This window comes from Ostrea edulis, chromosome 4 (assembly GCF_947568905.1).
Source record: "Ostrea edulis chromosome 4, xbOstEdul1.1, whole genome shotgun sequence".
NCBI lineage: Eukaryota > Metazoa > Mollusca > Bivalvia > Ostreida > Ostreidae > Ostrea > Ostrea edulis.
Window position 1 is genome coordinate 1,814,418 of NC_079167.1, and position 18,522 is coordinate 1,832,939.

Consider the following 18,522-nt stretch of genomic DNA (forward strand, 5'->3'; position numbering starts at 1 on the left):
CGTGGAAATATACTGGGAAACATCTTTAAAATTCTTCATCCAACAACAGCATGGCCATGATTAGACATATTGATATGCAAGCATCTTAATGTAGTTCAGATTCAAGTTTGTTCAATTCAGGAGCCCCAAGGTAGGATAGGGCCACAATTGTAGATCGAAGTTTTATATGGGAATATACAGGAAATTAATTTAAATTGTCTTTTCAAGAATAGTAAAGTCACAATAAATCATATCAAACTGCAAATATCCCCAGGTTGTGTAGATTCATTTTTTTTTTAATGCCCCCACAACTACCGTATAGCGGTTTTTTTCCGCTAGGCTAAAATTTGGCGATTTCCTGGCTCAAAGGTATGCTAATAATTTTAACGGAATAAATTTTGGCGGATAGGGAAGAGTTATCTCTCTTGCAAATACCAGAGTCACAGTTGGGTGCATATTTGGCGAGTGAAATTTTGGCGGAAAGCTTTCTAACCGCTAAGATAAGCCAAATTTATCACCCCGTGGAAAAAACCCGCTACATGGTATAGTTTGGGAGAGGGGGCATAAATTGTTTTGTCCTGTCTGTCCAAAACTTTAACTTTGTTCATAACTTTTGAATGGTAAGTGATAAGGCCTTCATATTTCATATGCACATTCCTTTTGACAAGACCTTTTTTGGTACTTAAGTTTTTAACCTTGTGATGTTGACCTTGAAGTTTGACCTACTTTTAAGAAAATGTAACCTATTCAATATATCCTAAATTATTTCAGGTAGGGATTTCTTAATTTGCATATAGATAGGTAGAACTTACATTTCATATATGATCTTTGACCTAGTGATCTTGACCTTGGAGTTTGACCCCAATTTCAAAACATAAAGCAACACTTTAACCTTGCTCATCACTTTTGAATAGTGAGTGATAGAGCTTTCATATTTCATATATGCATTCATAGTGACAACCCCTTTTTTAGCTCACCTGAGCTGAAAGCTCAAGTGAGCTTTTCTGATAACATTTTGTCTGTCGTTCGTTTGTCCGTAAACTTTTCACATTTTTATTTTCTTCTCCAGAACCACTGGGCCAACTTCCATCAAACTTGGTACAAATCATTCTTGGGTTAAGGTGATTCAAGTTTGTTCAAATGAAAGGCCATGCCCTTTTCGAAGGGGAGATGATCACTAAAAGGCAAAAATAGGGTGGGGTCATTTAAAAATCTTCTCAAGAACTACTGGGCCAGAAAAGTTGAAATTTATATGAAAGCTTCTAGATCTGTTTAAATCATCATTCCTGAGGGTAGGATGGGGCCACAATAGGGGATCAAAGTTTTATATGCTGGTATATAGGAAAAATCTTTAAAAATATCTCTTGAACTATTTAAAATAATCTTGGGCTTTCATATTTTGTATATACATTCTTTACAGCAAGACCTTTCATGTGATGCAATGATATGTGATCTTGTGACCTTGACCTGGAAGTTTGATCTATTTTTATTAAGAATTTGACCTGTTCAATATTTCCTGAATTTTCATATTTTGTATATATACAGATGTACTTCATATGGCAAAACCTTTCATTTTGTATTATGGCTTTTGACTGTGACCTTGAACTCGAAGTTTGACCTACTTTTAAGATAACATAACCTCTTAAATATGTCTGGAACTATTTTAGATATTGATTTCATATTTTATCTATAGATTCTTATGGCAAAACCTTGTGACACAAACATGTTTGAACTTTTGACCTTGAGTTGGACAATACTTTATAAAAATCTGTCCTATTCAATATCTTCCGAACTATTCAAGGTAGTGCTTTCATATTTTGTATAGATATTCTCAATGACAAAACCTTGTGATGCAAATATGTTTGATCTTGTGACCTTTACCTACTTTTTTTAAAAACCTGACCTAATCAATATCTCCTGAACTATTTATGATAGAGCTTTCATATTTTGTGTATAGATTTCATGATCTATGATGTTAAGACCTTGGTCTTAACCAGAACAGCAAGGTCATGTTAGTCATATTGGTGTTGAGGCATATGCGTGTTATGTGAATTCATTTTCAGTTGTGTTGTGATCCTTTGGGACTAAGTTGGGGCCACATTATGGGGTCAAAATTATTCATGGGAATAAAGGTTGATTAAAAAAAATCTTTTAAATATCACAGCTGAACAAGAGCAGGGCCAATGTGACTCAGGTGAGCAATGTAGCTCATGGGCCTCTTGGTTTTTTTTGGTACCAAAGTTTCTAGCCTTGTGATCTTGACCTTGGATTTTGACCTTCTATTAAGGAAACTTATCTCCTGAGCTATTTCAAGTAGAGCTTTTGTATTTTATATGTAGATTCAATATTAGCAAGACCTTTTATTTTATACCTTGATCGTTGACCTTCTTCAGACCAACAAGGTCATGTAGTCATATTGGTGCTGAGGCATCCCCATGTTGTGTGAATTCAAGTTCGGTTATGTTGTGACATTTGGAGCTAGGCTGGGGCCACAATATGAGGTCAAAATTTTCCATAGCAATAAATAACAACAGCAGGGCCAAGGTGACTCGGGTGAGTGATGTCACCCATGGCCCTCTTGTGATGCATTGCCACAATATATTTTGTACTCCTACTTTCAAATGCTCTAAAAGGTTGTCCTAATACAAAAATAAGGTTTGTGTGATATCTGTACATTCTAATGAACAAATTCACAAATATTATGACTCATGATAAATGCAACAATGCAAGATTGTGGAAATATAAATCTCACAAAATGTAAGTGTGATTTAAAGTATAATCTTGTCTGTGAAAAATAGTTAGAAATTCAATGTTTATTTAAAATTAGCAAAATGGAATTTTGGGGGGAAAAAGGTGTTGATTTTACATGTATTTGCAATGCTATAATTTCTGGTTTTAGGTGTAAAGATGACAAATGAACCTCCCAAGGGACTAAGGGCAAACTTGCTGAGATCCTACCTCAATGACCCTATTTCTGACCCATCTTTCTTTGGAGGATGTAATAAGGTATGCATTAAAGTTACTAATTTATTAATTAATTTGTCTATCATTGCATTTGAGCAGTTTTAGTTTTATGAAACAGAGATTCAGTAATCTCTATATAACGTTGCTTCAATTGGAAATTTTCTCTTTTCAGCCTCAGAAATTCCACAAGATGCTGTTTGGTCTTAGCTTTTTCCATGCCCTGGTACAGGAGAGGAGGAAATTTGGTCCCTTAGGATGGAATATTCCTTATGAATTTAATGAATCTGATCTCCGCATCAGTCTGCGACAGATGTTGGTAAGTCCATTATAAGGACAATTTTTGAACTGTACTGTAATATAAGTCTTTCTGAGAGTTGTCTCTCCTGAGCTATGAGCCAGAAAGGTCACTGTGTTTGACTAGCCAGTGCGACTTGTTAGTGCAGTAAACATTACAATTACACATATAGTAATGATATACTGATGTCAAGCTCCACAGAGTGACTGCACCATATATGACTAAAAATTATTCAGATGCCTTCATTTACATGTATATACAGTAAATTCAAAGATTAATTGACCAATAGTTACCATACTCGCACAAGTTGGTCACAATAATTTTCGATGTTCTGATATATTAGTAAAAATTGGAAAATTGTCCTAATTGATGCAGTTTAACTCCATGCATGAATTACGAAAGGTCACATTCACGATACCTCGTACAAGTACAATATTCAGTATATCATTAATAGCAATTTGCATTTCAAATTTATCGCTAAATGACAAGTGCAGCCAGTACAGAACTTTAGAATGTAACTTTAAAACCATTGCCTGCAGGGATATTGGACAATGTCACTGTGTAACTGTCTGTAAAAAAAGCCCTGAGGTGAATAATTTTACAACAGAGCCTTAGGAGACGTGTTAACAGAGAGATATTTAAACAGCTAAACCATTGTCTGTATATGTTCTGAAAAATTGTTTAGAAAGTGGCCTAGCTCTCACAGACTGGGTAATCAGATTGTGTTGAAGACCTTTAGAAATAAAGTATACAAATTAGTGTGTGTGTGTGTGTGTGTGTGTGTGTGTGTGTGTGTGTATATATATATATATATATACACATGTATATATATAAAAGCACTGAAAAGGCCACGACACTGTTGGTTATTTAAAACTCAAATTTTCGACGTAACCCGCGTCTTTATCAAGAGACATATATTACGTAAACAAATAACACGAAAAAACAACAAGTATCAATAATCTACATTGGTAACAAGAGTGATACACTGTTGTACTGGGTGATAAAAATGGTGTATATAAGCATTCTATATATGTGTTCAACTGTACACATATGACAAGTTATAAATTTAGTGTACAGTTTTGATAAATGCATGAATTTCATGAATAGATTTTTGAAGTGTATGCTCTCCTTAGGTCTCCCAACTTTCCTTTTTGGCATTCATGGATGGAAAAGTTAGTTTCTTACAACATCCATTACAAAAGATTGATGGAGATTATGTTTATACAATATTCATGTTTGTCGTTTTTATACGGCTGTCATTAGATAGGACGTATTATGGTACAGCAATGTCTATGTCCGTCTTTCCATCTGTTTGGGGTTTTCTGTTGTCTTTTATTTTACCTTCCAGTTTTCAAGTTAGGACCTTCTTATTTTACAGAGCATTTGTATGGGTATGGAAGATATGCATGTGGCAAGGATTTTGATTTTCTTCAATTTTTGAGAAAATTACAAGTTGTTGGACTTAGTCTATTTTGAGGAAATATTATATTAGATAAAAGGCATGATTTGTCCTTTTTTAAAACTCCTCTCACAGTTTAGAAGCTAGGGTCTTTGTAAATATATAACTTGAAGATGTGCATAGTGCAAGGATTTTGTTTCTACACAATTTTTTATTTTCTTTGATGTTATAAATATTTACAGGTTGTTGAACTTGGTCAAATTTAGGGAAATATTTTACACACAGAACTCTTGGTTTCTCTATCTACCTCTTGTCACAGTTTTAGCCAAGACCCTTTATTCATACAATGCAAGGAAAGTATGTCACAACCTGCTGATGGCTGAAACTACCTGAATCAAAGTTCTACAAATTATGGCTTAAGAAAGCATTTTCACAGGCGTATTATGTTCCACGTGTGGTACCTTTGTTGTTCGTGTGATGGTACCACAAGGTACATCGTATTTCAAAATGTTATCAATGGACATGCAGTACCCTAAGAGCATATTATACATTGTCAAAGTAAGACACATCTCTGGATCCTCATATTATAGATTCTACCTGTATAACAGAGTAGGATTCCTTCATCGAAACATCCCCCCCCCCCCCCCCCCCAATCCTACTGTAGATTAAGATTTCCCACCAGGGAGAAATCTACACACACAACAATCCTACTGTAGATTAAAATTTCCCACCAGGGAGAAATCTACACACACAATTCTACTGTAGATTATCAAGTTTTTCCACCAGGGAGAAATCAAACTCCAGCACTAATTTCCACCCATATTATGTCCAAGTGTAAGATCCCCCCCCCCCCCCCCCCCCCCCCCCTTGTTGATGGATTTCTCAGACAGTATGCATTCTTATGAGGCTTTTCAAGGAAATTGATCAGCACTGTCTCTAAGTTTGTATTATAAACTATTCTTTTCTAAGTTTTTGATTCCCTCTTGTGAATTAAAAATTTTCTGACAGTGGTATATCATATACTAGAATGACTATACAGGAACATGTTTTGATAAAGTTGTAGCAGGGATCATCATTGTTTTCTGTGTTGTAGCAGGCATCATTGTTTTCTGTGTTGTAGATGTTGTAGCAGGCATCATTGTTTTCTGTGTTGTAGCAGGCATCATTGTTTTCTGTGTTGTAGATGTTGTAGCAGGCATCATTGTTTTCTGTGTTGTAGCAGGCATCATCGTTTTCTGTGTTGTAGCAGGGATCATCATCGTTTTCTGTGTTGTAGCAGGGATCATCATTGTTTTCTGTGTTGTAGCAGGAATCATCATTGTTTTCTGTGTTGTAGCAGGAATCATTGTTTTCTGTGTTGTAGCAGTGATCATCATTGTTTTCTGTGTTGTAGCAGTGATCATCATCGTTTTCTGTGTTGTAGCAGAGATCATCATTGTTTTCTGTGTTGCAGCAGAGATCATCATTGTTTTCTGTGTTGTAGCAGAGATCATCATTGTTTTCTGTGTTGTAGCAGGAATCATCATTGTTTTCTGTGTTGTAGCAGGGATCATTGTTTTCTGTGTTGTAGCAGTGATCATCATCGTTTTCTGTGTTGTAGCAGGGATCATCATTGTTTTCTGTGTTGTAGCAGGGATCATCATTGTTTTCTGTGTTGTAGCAGGGATCATTGTTTTCTGTGTTGTAGCAGGAATCATCATTGTTTTCTGTGTTGTAGCAGTGATCATCATTGTTTTCTGTGTTGTAACAGGGATCATCATTGTTTTCTGTGTTGTAGATGTTGTAGCAGGGATCATCATTGTGTTCTGTGTTGTAGCAGTGATCATCATTGTTTTCTGTGTTGTAACAGGGATCATCATTGTTTTCTGTGTTGTAGCAGGGATCATCATTGTTTTCTGTGTTGTAGCAGGGATCATCATCGTTTTCTGTGTTGTAGATGTTGTAGCAGGGATCATCATTGTTTTCTGTGTTGTAGCAGTGATCATCATCGTTTTCTGTGTTGTAGCAGTGATCATCATTGTTTTCTGTGTTGTAGATGTTCCTGAATGACTATGATGAACTTCCCCTGCCAGCTCTGACCTACCTGACAGGAGAGTGTAACTATGGAGGCAGGGTGACAGATGACAAGGATCGCCGTCTGCTCCTTTCTATTCTCTCCATTTTCTACTCTGAGGAAATCATTACCAATCCTGACTACAAGTAATACTTTTAACATTTTAAAATGTCTTAACATGATGAAGCTTCTAATGATATTTGAATACAGTGCTATGCATGTTTTATGTCAAGGAGAAAACCATATTGTCACAAATAGTATGCCATTGTGGCAAAAATAAAATCAGAAATATATTCTTTGTCCCTTTGAATTTCTTCTCCTGTCTCTTTAGCTGATTTGATTAAATAATTAGGCCGTCAAACTGTAAATAGCATGTCTCTGTCCCAGTGTCCCCCAGGAGTTTTAATATTTACATGTATATTGATGTTTTTACACCAAAATTGCATTTTTTGATCCATTGGGGGAAACTTGAGAATTTCTAAAACCTAAATTTTTTGACAAATGTCTGATAGTTTTCATTCATAAGAAGTTTGATCAGTGTGTGATACATACTAGTACTTAATCCTATAAATTGTTTACAAAGTGACCTTGATATATATCGTATACCACATTACAGCTATAGCCATCAATTTGAATTCTTAACCCTAAAATCTGTCTTTTGCAGAATTTCTCCCAGTGGTTTGTACTATGCCCCAGAAGAGGGTCCTCATCAGACCTATATAGACTACATCAGGACCCTTCCCATCAATCCCCTCCCTGAAGTTTTTGGTCTCCATGAAAATGCTGATATCACAAAGGACAACCAAGAAACTCTGCTGGTAATGTTGATTGTTATGCTTAAAAGACTTCATGAGTTAAGATGTGAATATTTTCAATAGATTGAATATTAGGTTCAAATAGATTTGTACTAGAGGCTTTAATGTATTTTATGCTTTACAACTGTTTTTTGACTGCTCTCTGCCTCTAATTGCAGCTGTTTGATAACAAATAGATTTGTACTAGAGGCTTTAATGTATTTTATGCTTTACAACTGTTTTTTGACTGCTCTCTGCCTCTACTTGCAGCTGTTTGACAACATTCTGTTGACCCTCCCACGACAAGCCAATAAGGGAGGTAAATCTACAGCCGAGGTTATTCAGGATCTGGCTGCAGACATCCTCGGAAAATTACCGAAAAATTTTGATTTAGAACATGTATGTTTAACGACATTAAATATGCCATTTAGTATAACTTGAATGAGTTTTCAAATCTATTTGTCAACCCTTCACAGACATTATGATTTAAATATTTTTTTCATTTCAGGTGATAAAAAAATACCCTGTTTTGTACAATGAGTCTATGAACACTGTACTAAGACAAGAACTTATTCGATTCAACCGTCTGACCTCGGTGGTCCGTATGTCACTCATAAACCTACAGAAGGCCATTAAAGGTTTGGTTGTCATGTCTGCAGAATTAGAGGAGGTTTTCCAGAGCATGCTGATAGGAAAAGTCCCATCTGTGTGGGCAGCTAAGTCCTATCCATCTCTAAAGCCACTAGGAAGCTACATTACTGATCTTTTAGCTAGGTAACTGTCATGTAGAATTGATTCATTATTACCCACAAAAGTAGTTTTGTGCCTGTTATAAACATTCACTGCAATGAAAGTGCCATTTAAAACTGCTCTAACATGAATTTTACTCTTTGTAGACTGAAGTTCTTTGGGGATTGGATTGAAAGTGGTGCCCCACCCACCTTCTGGCTCTCAGGATTCTATTTCACCCAATCCTTTTTGACAGGTTGGTATAAAAAACGAATCCATAATTTTCTTCCACTCTGTCTTACATATTAATGATTATTTTGGTATGAAATCTGCTTTCACAAATTTGTTCTTATGAAATAGGTGTCTCTCAGAACTATGCCAGAAAATATACAATTCCCATTGACACAGTTGGATTTGAATTTGAAATCCTAAAAGAGGAGAAACACCTGGATAATAAACCAGAGGATGGTGCATTTGTATTTGTAAGTACTACAGGAATTATATCTGTACATGTATTTAAAATTGGTCTTATAGATGATGCATAAACCACTAATTGTAAATCTGCAGATAATATTTATTAATTTTAAATAGCAGTAATGCTCAGACGTCTTTCACAGTGGAATTGTGATACTGAACGTAAAGAATTTATCCAGGAGAATTGTTATGTAAACTTTCCATGTGCAGTTAGTTACAGATGTTGACTTTGTACCAGTAGTAGTAGTTTATGTTAAATAGTCATAGGTAACTTTGTTCTGTACTGGTTATGTAATGTCACAGTATAAGATGTACTTGTTTCTGTTCTCACAGGGTCTATACCTAGAGGGTGCCCGCTGGGACAAGGACACAATGCTGGTGGGAGAATCTCTCCCCAAAATTCTCTTTGACCAATTGCCTTGTGTATCCTTTTTAATCAATCATATCTTCATTATGAAAACTTTATGGATTAAAAATTGGACAAGAACTTTAAGTAAATCAGTTTATAATCTAGTTAAATTGCATTTATTGAAGTGGGAGTATTTCAGTGTTTAAGTATGTACATGTATCATTTCATGTGTTTGTTTCTTTAACCTAAACCTTAGATCTGGCTAAAGCCAAACAGAGTTGAGGACTTTGCTCAAAGGACAACTTATCGTTGTCCAGTGTACAAGACCAGTGCCAGACGAGGTGTTCTGTCCACCACGGGTCACTCCACAAACTTTGTGCTATTCATAGAACTGCCCACAGACAAATCTCAGAATCACTGGATCAACAGGGGTGTGGCCAGTCTCTGTCAATTGGATGACTGAACAGAGATCTTTGACTGTTGCTATGGAAATAGTCTTCTGTTTTTGAGTTTGTTTTATAAATATTCATGCACACAGAACTTGTCAATTTTGTATAGATATTTCATGTCGTTGTTTGTGCCAATCCATTTTTTATTTTTAGAAATTGATAATACATGTAATAGCTAACTTTTTAGTATATTTAAGCATTACATTTCTTAAAGTATTAATTATACATAATATTTACTGCTGATTCATAGGGAATATTTACTGATCCGTCCATATTTTCTTATATTATGCTTTGCGTAAATTCCCACAATTTGTGTGCCTTGTTGAGATCAAATGAACTGTGATTGAACTGTCCTTAGACATCGTACAGGGCATTTTTGTTGTAGGTTCCTTTATTTTTTTAATCATGTAATCCTGCAGCTGTTTTGTGCTGAAATCTACTGTGATATTTAAGAAATGTACTTGAATATTTATCTGTTAAAACTGTTTTGAGATATAGAGAACATTCCATGCCTGCATCAAACATTAATCTTCCCAAGATTTTGTTTGCATCACTGAATTTATATTTTTTTAAAAATGAATTCTTTTCTGTATTTCTTCATGAATTCAACACAAAGACCCTTCAACTTGAATTGATCCCCCCTCCCCCAATTTTTTTTTTAAATCTTGAATCACAGATGCTTGCAAGTGATATAATTTTTTAAAGTACAAGAAAAATTTGCATGACAGAGATGAAATTCCCTAATTTTTTTTTCTACTCCATTCTGAACTTTGACTCCTACCTCTATGAATTCAGATGTTTACAATCATAATGCTTCTACAAACTCATGTTGTTTGATAATGTTGGCTGTGAATAAATAAATAAGAAGAAAAAGAAATGCATATTTTCCAGCAGTTTTCATTCAATTTATAACTTATATATATCGTACTTGGGTCAAAATAAGGTAGTAATAGGGCGGTTGGGGGCTTGGAACATGATCCATGCCCAAAGTGCCTGCAACATCAGCATGCACTTTGGTGACCTAAGAATTATCAAATGAAATCCTTCTACATGAACCAATCAAACCTATATTCTTACAAGTTGAATTCAGTATTTATGGTTCCTTGGAAGTCATCAGGAACACTTCAGGATTCACTGTCACTTATTCCTACTACCAACGATTTTGCCAGTGACAATTTGATTGGTTTATCTAAAGTTCATCCTGATGTGACCCTATTGGGTATGTCGTCAGGTCTTTGTATTAACAGAATAAGAATATTGGAGCAGATCAAATATCGGGTTTTAATCAGATCGCCATAATATAATCATAGTGCAAACTATGCATTCAATAAGACTATGAATTTTATTTAAATGATTTAATAAATGCTGATCAAGTTTAAGTGATACACCAAAGGCTGATTTCCATATTCTACCAAACTGAATGTTTTGTTACATTTTTTTCGACAAATACTCGTGTATAAAAGGTTCCAATTTTATTATGTAATTCACAATGAATATGACAGAAAACTACATGTTCACTAAATATATATATATATATATATATATATATCTACATTCATGTACAAATGGAATGTTAATAGTATGTATCAAAATATACTCTAATTATGTACACAATTTTGAAAATCACTCAGTATATATACATGTACATTGTGTATTAAAAACTTGGCCCATATTATGTTTTATATCTGTTTTACATCCCACCGCTTGTGAGAAAATAGCCTCTGATGCAGCATAAAAACAAACATATTTTATCAATAATCACACTCAATCACATTGATCAATAATTTGGAGGAAATAAACTTGGAGCTATTAGTTATTTAGTCATTTTTTTGCTTGTAATATCAGAACATTAAAAAATTAAAGTTCAAATTTTCACAGACAAACACATTATTTTGAATAAAGTACAGTATATACAAATTATTAGAAAAAAACAACATCTGTCATATTCTGAATAATATTCAGAAAAATAATAACATTGACCATAAAAAAAAGATGAGACCCCCCCCCCCCAAATTTTTGCAAGAGCGACCCACAGGCAGATGTAAAACAGAGAAATAACGTACTATGGCCTAACTGTGACAATCTTTTCATTAACGTATTACAATAACACCAGCGTTAGAACACTACATTTGGATGTATTCAATTTTGACATTGCAGCACATTCATACTCGCATCAGGTGTACATCGCAAATTAAGCCATTTTGATTTTCAACATGGTGTGAATCATATAACACAACAATGAAAAGAAAGTCAAATTCATGATTACAGCCACTAATTTTAAAAAGACACAAATAATACACAGCAAAAAGAATATTTACATCTGATATGTTTCGATATGGTGTGGGGCCATCATGCTACCCCCTGGTTTATCAACACCTCGCAAACTTCACATACTTCAAATCACTCGCATAACTAATTGATACACCATCAATGTTGTCTAACTTCCATTCGCACACTTACTTTCAAATCTGTATTCTTGGTACATTTCTGCTCATTCACTCTAAAACTGCAATATTATACTGCCTTGTGTACAACATCTAGGATACAAACTTTATCACATATTATTTCGGGATTATTGGACTTTTGTAATTTTATGTAATTGCATGCTCCTTGGGTTCGTGAATGATAGTGAAAAATCCCACATGAAAACTGATCTGAGGACTTCTTGAAAAAGGAATGTATATTATCTTAATGCAACCCATTCAACTGAAAAATCACATCTAATTTGCACTATAAAAGTGCAAATTTCAAATCATGAATTCTGATAATCAACTAAATAAACCAGTTACAGGTTTGCATAGCAAAAAAGTGATGGGGATGCTCATAATCACATCGCCTTTCTTAAACTTCGAACTAACCCATATACTTCATGTATACCAAACTTTCCAAATATATCTTGACTTTTAAAATATTTGCAAGGATTGAATTTCCTAATATATGCAATATACTCGAGAATTTTAAAGAGGAAATTGAAACAGAGAACTGAAATAATTCTGTATTGTTAAGTATTGCAGAATTTAATGAAAACTGAGGATCCATGTCATGGTTATAGATATTTGCGGAGGAAATATCCAAAAAACACTATGGCAACAGCTGCAAATGACACCTTCACTTGACCAGCTCCATTACAATTGTTGGATTCACAGTAGCAGATCTCCTTGAATACACCTACAGTATCCCACTGCCACCGGCAACCCCAAGCCACACCTGAATTATACAAAATAAAAAATCAATATATGCACCCAGGGGTGCATAAGCCGAGTTGCATGGGATACATTGTAAAGTCAGGAATGATGTGGCATATTTATAATTGTGAAGAACTAATTTCAGTTTTAAACTTTTCAAGTTACTGTCCAGAAACCATAATTGTCTGAAGTTTTCAATCTATTTTTGGTCACTGTGACCTTGACCTTTGACCTTTTTTCTCCAAAATCAATGGGGGCCTTGCTTTGCTGGTATCCAACAATATAACCAAGTTTCATTTGATTCAAATTAAAAAATTTCAAGTTATTCTCCGGAAACTAATTTTTTGGGGGAATTTTAAATCTATTTTTGGTCACTGTGACCTTGACCTTTGACCCATTTTCTCCAAAATCAATAGGGGTCTTCCTTACCTGGTACATAACAATATCTATAAGTATCATTTGATTCGGATTTAAACTTTCTGAGTTATCATCTGGAAACCAAATATTTCTGAAATTTTCATTCTATATTCGGTCACTGTGACCTTGACCTGTGACCTTTTTTCTCCAAAATCAATAGGAGTCTTTCTTACCTGGTACCCAACAATATATCTAAGTTTCATTTGATTCAGATTTAAACTTTCTGAGTTATCATCCAGAAACCAAAATTTTCATTCTATATTTGATATACATCAAATTGGTGTATATCATACCTTGATCTGTCCTTGACCCACACCGTCTCGTAATCTTTTTCCATCCTCTCCCTATAGAAAAGCAAAATAATATGAAATAATTTTACAAATATCCTCTTGGTTTAACAACTTTAATGTCCTTTCTTCCCTAGGTATGTGTGTATTGGCTTAGTGGATTCAACAGTTCAACCCATTTTCATTTTAAAGTAGATTGCAGGTTTTTTTCGGATAAAAATAAAATTTTCAATACATAGAGCAGCTAGCTACTTTTTTTAAAAAACTGTCCTTAACTATAGAGCTGTTATGACGGGACTTCTATCTACACTTGGGAAAATGTACGTACATGTATTTGAACATCATAATTCTTCTAAATAATTCAATGCAACCTATGAAATCCATGATGCATGTGCACACCTTGCAAAATTATTGCTCATGACCACATTTTTTAGAGATAACTGTGGATGAGTTTAGTTGATGCATCACTTGTGATGCAGTCTTCCTTTAAACTAGTTTTGGCATTACTTATGCGAGTTATCTTATACCCCTTAAAGCACTTTTAAGTATATATGTCAAAAAATTATAAGTGTCTGCATGAAACTGTATCATCCTTCACAACATACTTCGGAATCATTACATTTCATGTGGGCTCATTTTCATTGGTACCCTATCTCACGCATTTAAAACCACAACAAAATACAAAATTTACATATCCTAGAAACTTAACAATCCCAACGCAACTGTAAAATCTTGGCAATCCCCACAAACTTAAATGTCCACAGTATGAAGATATTTAGCCAGGTTGCATAATGTGCATCCTAGTGAATGTAAGTCGGGCGGGCATCCCTGAACTAGGGTACCTGCTTTATTTAATTAACTCCTTTCACACCTCTAACCTAACATTCCTCTAACTTTGTACAATTATGGACACATTGGAGATGTGTATGTGTCTTTTTGAAAGTGATCAGACATTTTTTTGAAAAATTTACTTGTAGTTGAACTTTTTCATTTTTTAAGTATGTCTTGAATAGACAGTACCTATTTTTGTAATCAACTCCTTTTACAGCATTAATTTGACATCCTTCAGACCTTGCACTGCTGTTATGGAGGCATGTGTCTTTTTGGAAGTGATCGGACATTCTTCAAAAATTTACATGTAGTTGAATATAAATGTCATTTTTTAAGCATGGTACCTACTTTGTGTAACCAACTCCTCTCACAGCTTTTACTTGTTATTTTTCAGACCTTGTACACTATAGTTGTTTTAAAAACATTGAAGAAATACATGTGATATTGTGATATTTCAAAAGTGCTTCTGTTTTGGGGTTGTTTTTTTTTGGGGGGGGGGGGGGGGGGGGATTTCTACATTTACTGTCATTTTTCCTGTGAATTGTGTAAAAAAAAAAAAAAAAGTCACCTACATGATCTAGCTTTATTATAAATTCCACACGAAAATCCGAGGCATCTTTACCACAAATACTTCAGTTTATTTTTATTTCATTTGGATCCATGTACTACTGTCTCTATGATAGATAACACATATTTTAAAGCAACCTGGCCATTTCTATTCTTGAATTGATTTCTTAAATCATAAAGAAAGAATTTATCAAATAGTATTTAAAGCCTGTGTCAGTGGATCAAAGGAGATCAGTCTTTGAACATAATTAACTTTCGTTTGTGTTCCATTTGCAAAGGGTATTACAGACCTAAATATAATCCAATTGATAGATTGAATGAAAATTCTTTAACGTCCATCTTGAGAACCTTTCACTCATATGGAGACATCGATCACCATTGCCGAAGGGCTGCAAAATTTAGGCCTATACTCGGTGCTTACAGCCTTGGGAGGGATGTATATCGTTTCACACCTGCTTATGATGGTTTTTGCAGTCTCATCCGAAGGACCACCCCATTTAGTTGTCTCTTATGACAAGCAAGGGGCACTGAGGAGCTAACAATTCTAACCTGGGATAAATGTAATCTGAGATACTCCGACTTACCCCTGTCTTACTATTGTGACATGTGTGAAGGAGGGTATGCGCATATGCCATATTAAAAAGTGGGAATTTAGCAATACCAATAACAGCTGAGCAAATACAATGCTATCGCCATTTAAACATAATTTAACTCCGATTGGAATTTTGAGCATTACATCATGCACACAGAAACAGAATGGTGAGGAGGCGACCTAATTCAAAGTGATGCTTCATTTGTCGGTGATAGGGCTATTTAAACAGCTAATGGCATGATCGTATTAGTTCTGATCAAATTGTAGAATAATCATTCCAACTTTCCAATATGGCTTCCATACTGACTCTACCCCCTGCACATGTTGAGCACTATATAAAAGTGGGGGTATCTTAAGAGTCAGAGGAATCTTGGATGTTTACAGACATGCAGACGGACATGATGATCCCAACTCCACAACTTTGTTGGAAAGGGAATAATGAAGTGAAGGTGGAAAAAGATAAATAATTTATCTTTTAAGAATACAACTTACTATTAATTTTAACAAAGTTTAAAAAAACTCACTAAAACACAAGAAATATGTCCATAGGACATGAATGTCCCACCTGATGTGACATTTGTAATGCAATATAAAAATAAGGGACCCATGAGTCACCTTGGTCCATATTTAAAAATTTCCCCTATATATTTCCATGTAAAATTTTGATCCCTTATTGTGACCCCAACCTAACCTGTGGGCTATAATTTTACAAACATAAATCTGTACTATGTCAGAAAGCTGCCATGTAAATTTGAACTTGTCTGGACTAGTGGTTCTTGAGAAGAAGATTTATAAAGACTTTTTCCTATATATTTTCATGTAAAACTTTGATTCCCTATTGTGGCCCCATTCTACCCCCAAGGACCATGAATTTAACAAATTCTAATCTGCACTATGTCAGGAAGCTTTCATGTAAATCTCAGTTCTTCTGGCCCAGTGGTTCTTAATGAGAAGATTTTTAAAGATTTTCCTTATTTATTCTCATGTAAAACTTTGATCCCCTATTGTGGCCCCAAGATGAAACCACACTTATATAGAGTTCTTATTAAACCTTTTAAAACTATACTGAAACTGTCTGCTACAGAACTTACATTGTCATATGCACACATTATGAGTTTCCTCTCATTTTGTCAAATAAGTCCAACTTTTATTAAAATTCATATAAATATCTAAAAAAAAAAAAAAAAAAAAACCATTTTAAAATGATAAGTTTTAAAAATTGACCAGACGGTAGATGGTAAAACAATATTATATATTGTTCGCAGTTCTCTACACTCCTAACATGGACTTTCTTCAAAATTTACTAAAATAAAATGCATAATGTGTGCATATGACAATGTAAGTTCTGTAGCAGGCAGTTTCAGTATATTTTTAAAAGTGAATACATATAGAAGTAGCTTGTACTAGCCCCCAAAACTGTGAATTTCCCCCCAAATGGAACATTGTAGCTCTCCAGCTACAATGATTTTGTATCTTTTGACTTTTAAAGAGAATTTAAGTTGCTTACATCCAGGACTCTCTTGTGTGATTTTCATACAGAACTGGCCAGGGGTATTGGCCTCAAAGCTGTTACAGTTGATGGGTGCATTGACCTCTTTATCAAAAGATTCGTAGGACGGACATGACAAATCTTCGTTGCTATCACACTGGTAACACTGAATTGCTTGTGCTGAAATATCAAGAAAAGAATTAGATAAAAGGTGTGTGTGAGAGACTGTGTGATAAAAACAACAACCTTTCAACGTCACATAAAAATCATGGTGTTTATAGAAATGGAACTATATAAATTTCAAAATATGAATATAAATAATATCTAAGTTGTACATGTATAAGGGTAATATGAAGTTAATGGAGGCATGTGATGACTTCTGCTTCATCTACTACTCCATATATTTATTAAAAGTGTGCCAAGGAAGGAGAAAATTATTACTGGATTTACAGAGCAGGGCCGTAAGTAGGGTTCTAAATCAGGGGAGGCAGGGGATTGGGGGCCGCCGATTGACTTTACGACTGAAAATGACACTTTTTAAATCCCAATTTATCATGTTTGTGTTTCATTTGTACTATGTAAAGAATCGTAATATGGTGTCAAAGACAAAGGTGCTTGTCTTCATTTTAAACATATATCCTATAATATAACATTTATATAATTTTATTTTCTTTTTTGCCAAAAAATCAGACGAGGCAGTTGCCTCGTCTGCCTCATCGGCAGTTACGGCCCTGCAGAGGAATAAATTATGAAATATGTATCTACATATATACCTAACATAACACAGTACTCTCATGCTCTAGGACACAGAGATATTATCTTCACTTCTAACAACACTTCACAATATGTTTACATCTTTTCACTCCACTACTAGTAAAACTTAATTTCTACACCCACAGACACAGGGTTTTGACACATTATCTCTGTGTCTACACCGATGCATTATGATTATAAACCAAATATATTTCCACATACAAGCAAATTAAACTGTCCAATATATATATATATATATATAACTGTCTGAAGAGGCATTAAAGCCGAAAGCGCAAATACGAAAAATACTAATCATATCTATCTATCTATCTATCTATCTATTATATATATATATATATATATATAATGTAAAAATCTTGGTATTTTCATTTTTCCAATACCGGAAGAAAGTTTTGTAAACATTCTCAAACGATGACACACCTGAACAGGTGAGACAATTTATAAATACTTCGTTTAGTTTTTAAAACAATCAATTACGCTCTTCACTGAAAATTAATTTTACATATAAATCTACATATTCAATACATTAAATATACTAACCTGTTTTCAGATGTGAAATAATACCCAGTACCGCTACCCAGGCGATGGCCTGGCGAACCATCATGGCGCTTTTCCTTTGTAACTAGTTGACAGGTGGCGCTCTGGTAGAATTTTTCGAATTTTACCTGTATCACCTGGAAAATGTCGGGCGCGGATCTTCAGGTGATCTTAGTTGTTCGTTTCCATACTGGTGTATTTCGCTCATAACCATGCGGTTATTGTGCGTGTGCGTGCGTATGTGTGTGTGTGTGTGTGTGTGTGCAGGCGCGCGTATCCAGAAAAATGAAGTGTTTGCAAAGTATGGCAAATGGTCTGGGGGGGAATCAACATTTTACGATCGCTAGAGTGTGATCAA

At 34.6% G+C, this 18,522-nt stretch overlaps 2 protein-coding genes across 6 annotated transcripts in view; one reads left to right on the plus strand and one right to left on the minus strand.

The window, feature by feature from the left end:
* Positions 1-10,362, plus strand: part of LOC125670482 (dynein axonemal heavy chain 3-like) — a 63,465-nt gene extending 53,103 nt beyond the window's left edge. For all 5 annotated transcript variants that reach the window (XM_056161581.1, XM_056161582.1, XM_056161584.1 and 2 more), the window contains 10 exons: positions 2,879-2,985; positions 3,116-3,259; positions 6,673-6,836; positions 7,355-7,508; positions 7,755-7,883; positions 7,993-8,258; positions 8,381-8,469; positions 8,574-8,695; positions 9,021-9,110; positions 9,293-10,362. In XM_056161581.1, the coding sequence (XP_056017556.1) occupies positions 2,879-2,985; positions 3,116-3,259; positions 6,673-6,836; positions 7,355-7,508; positions 7,755-7,883; positions 7,993-8,258; positions 8,381-8,469; positions 8,574-8,695; positions 9,021-9,110; positions 9,293-9,499 (1,472 nt within the window). In that variant the 3' untranslated portion in view covers positions 9,500-10,362. The remainder of the gene's footprint in view (positions 1-2,878; positions 2,986-3,115; positions 3,260-6,672; positions 6,837-7,354; positions 7,509-7,754; positions 7,884-7,992; positions 8,259-8,380; positions 8,470-8,573; positions 8,696-9,020; positions 9,111-9,292) is intronic.
* A 580-nt stretch (positions 10,363-10,942) lies between these two features.
* On the minus strand, positions 10,943-18,290 carry LOC125670479 (uncharacterized). The gene is made up of 4 exons (XM_048905679.2): positions 18,168-18,290; positions 16,872-17,033; positions 13,381-13,431; positions 10,943-12,692 (listed from the first exon to the last, which is right to left on the minus strand). Exons 1-4 carry the CDS (start codon positions 18,229-18,231, stop codon positions 12,532-12,534), a joined length of 438 nt encoding a protein of 145 aa, XP_048761636.2. The 5' UTR covers positions 18,232-18,290; the 3' UTR covers positions 10,943-12,531.
* Between the last annotated feature and the right edge of the window lie 232 nt (positions 18,291-18,522).

Coding starts and splice junctions, on each gene's coding strand:
- LOC125670479 (XM_048905679.2), bottom strand. CDS start 18,231: ATGATGGTTCGCCAGGCCATCGCCTGGGTAGCGGTACTGGGTATTATT. Junction 17,034..18,167: donor TATTTCACATCTGAAAACAG/GTTAGTATATTT, acceptor TTGATATTTCAG/CACAAGCAATTCAGTGTTAC. Junction 12,693..13,380: donor TGGGTCAAGGACAGATCAAG/GTATGATATACA, acceptor TGTATAATTCAG/GTGTGGCTTGGGGTTGCCGG.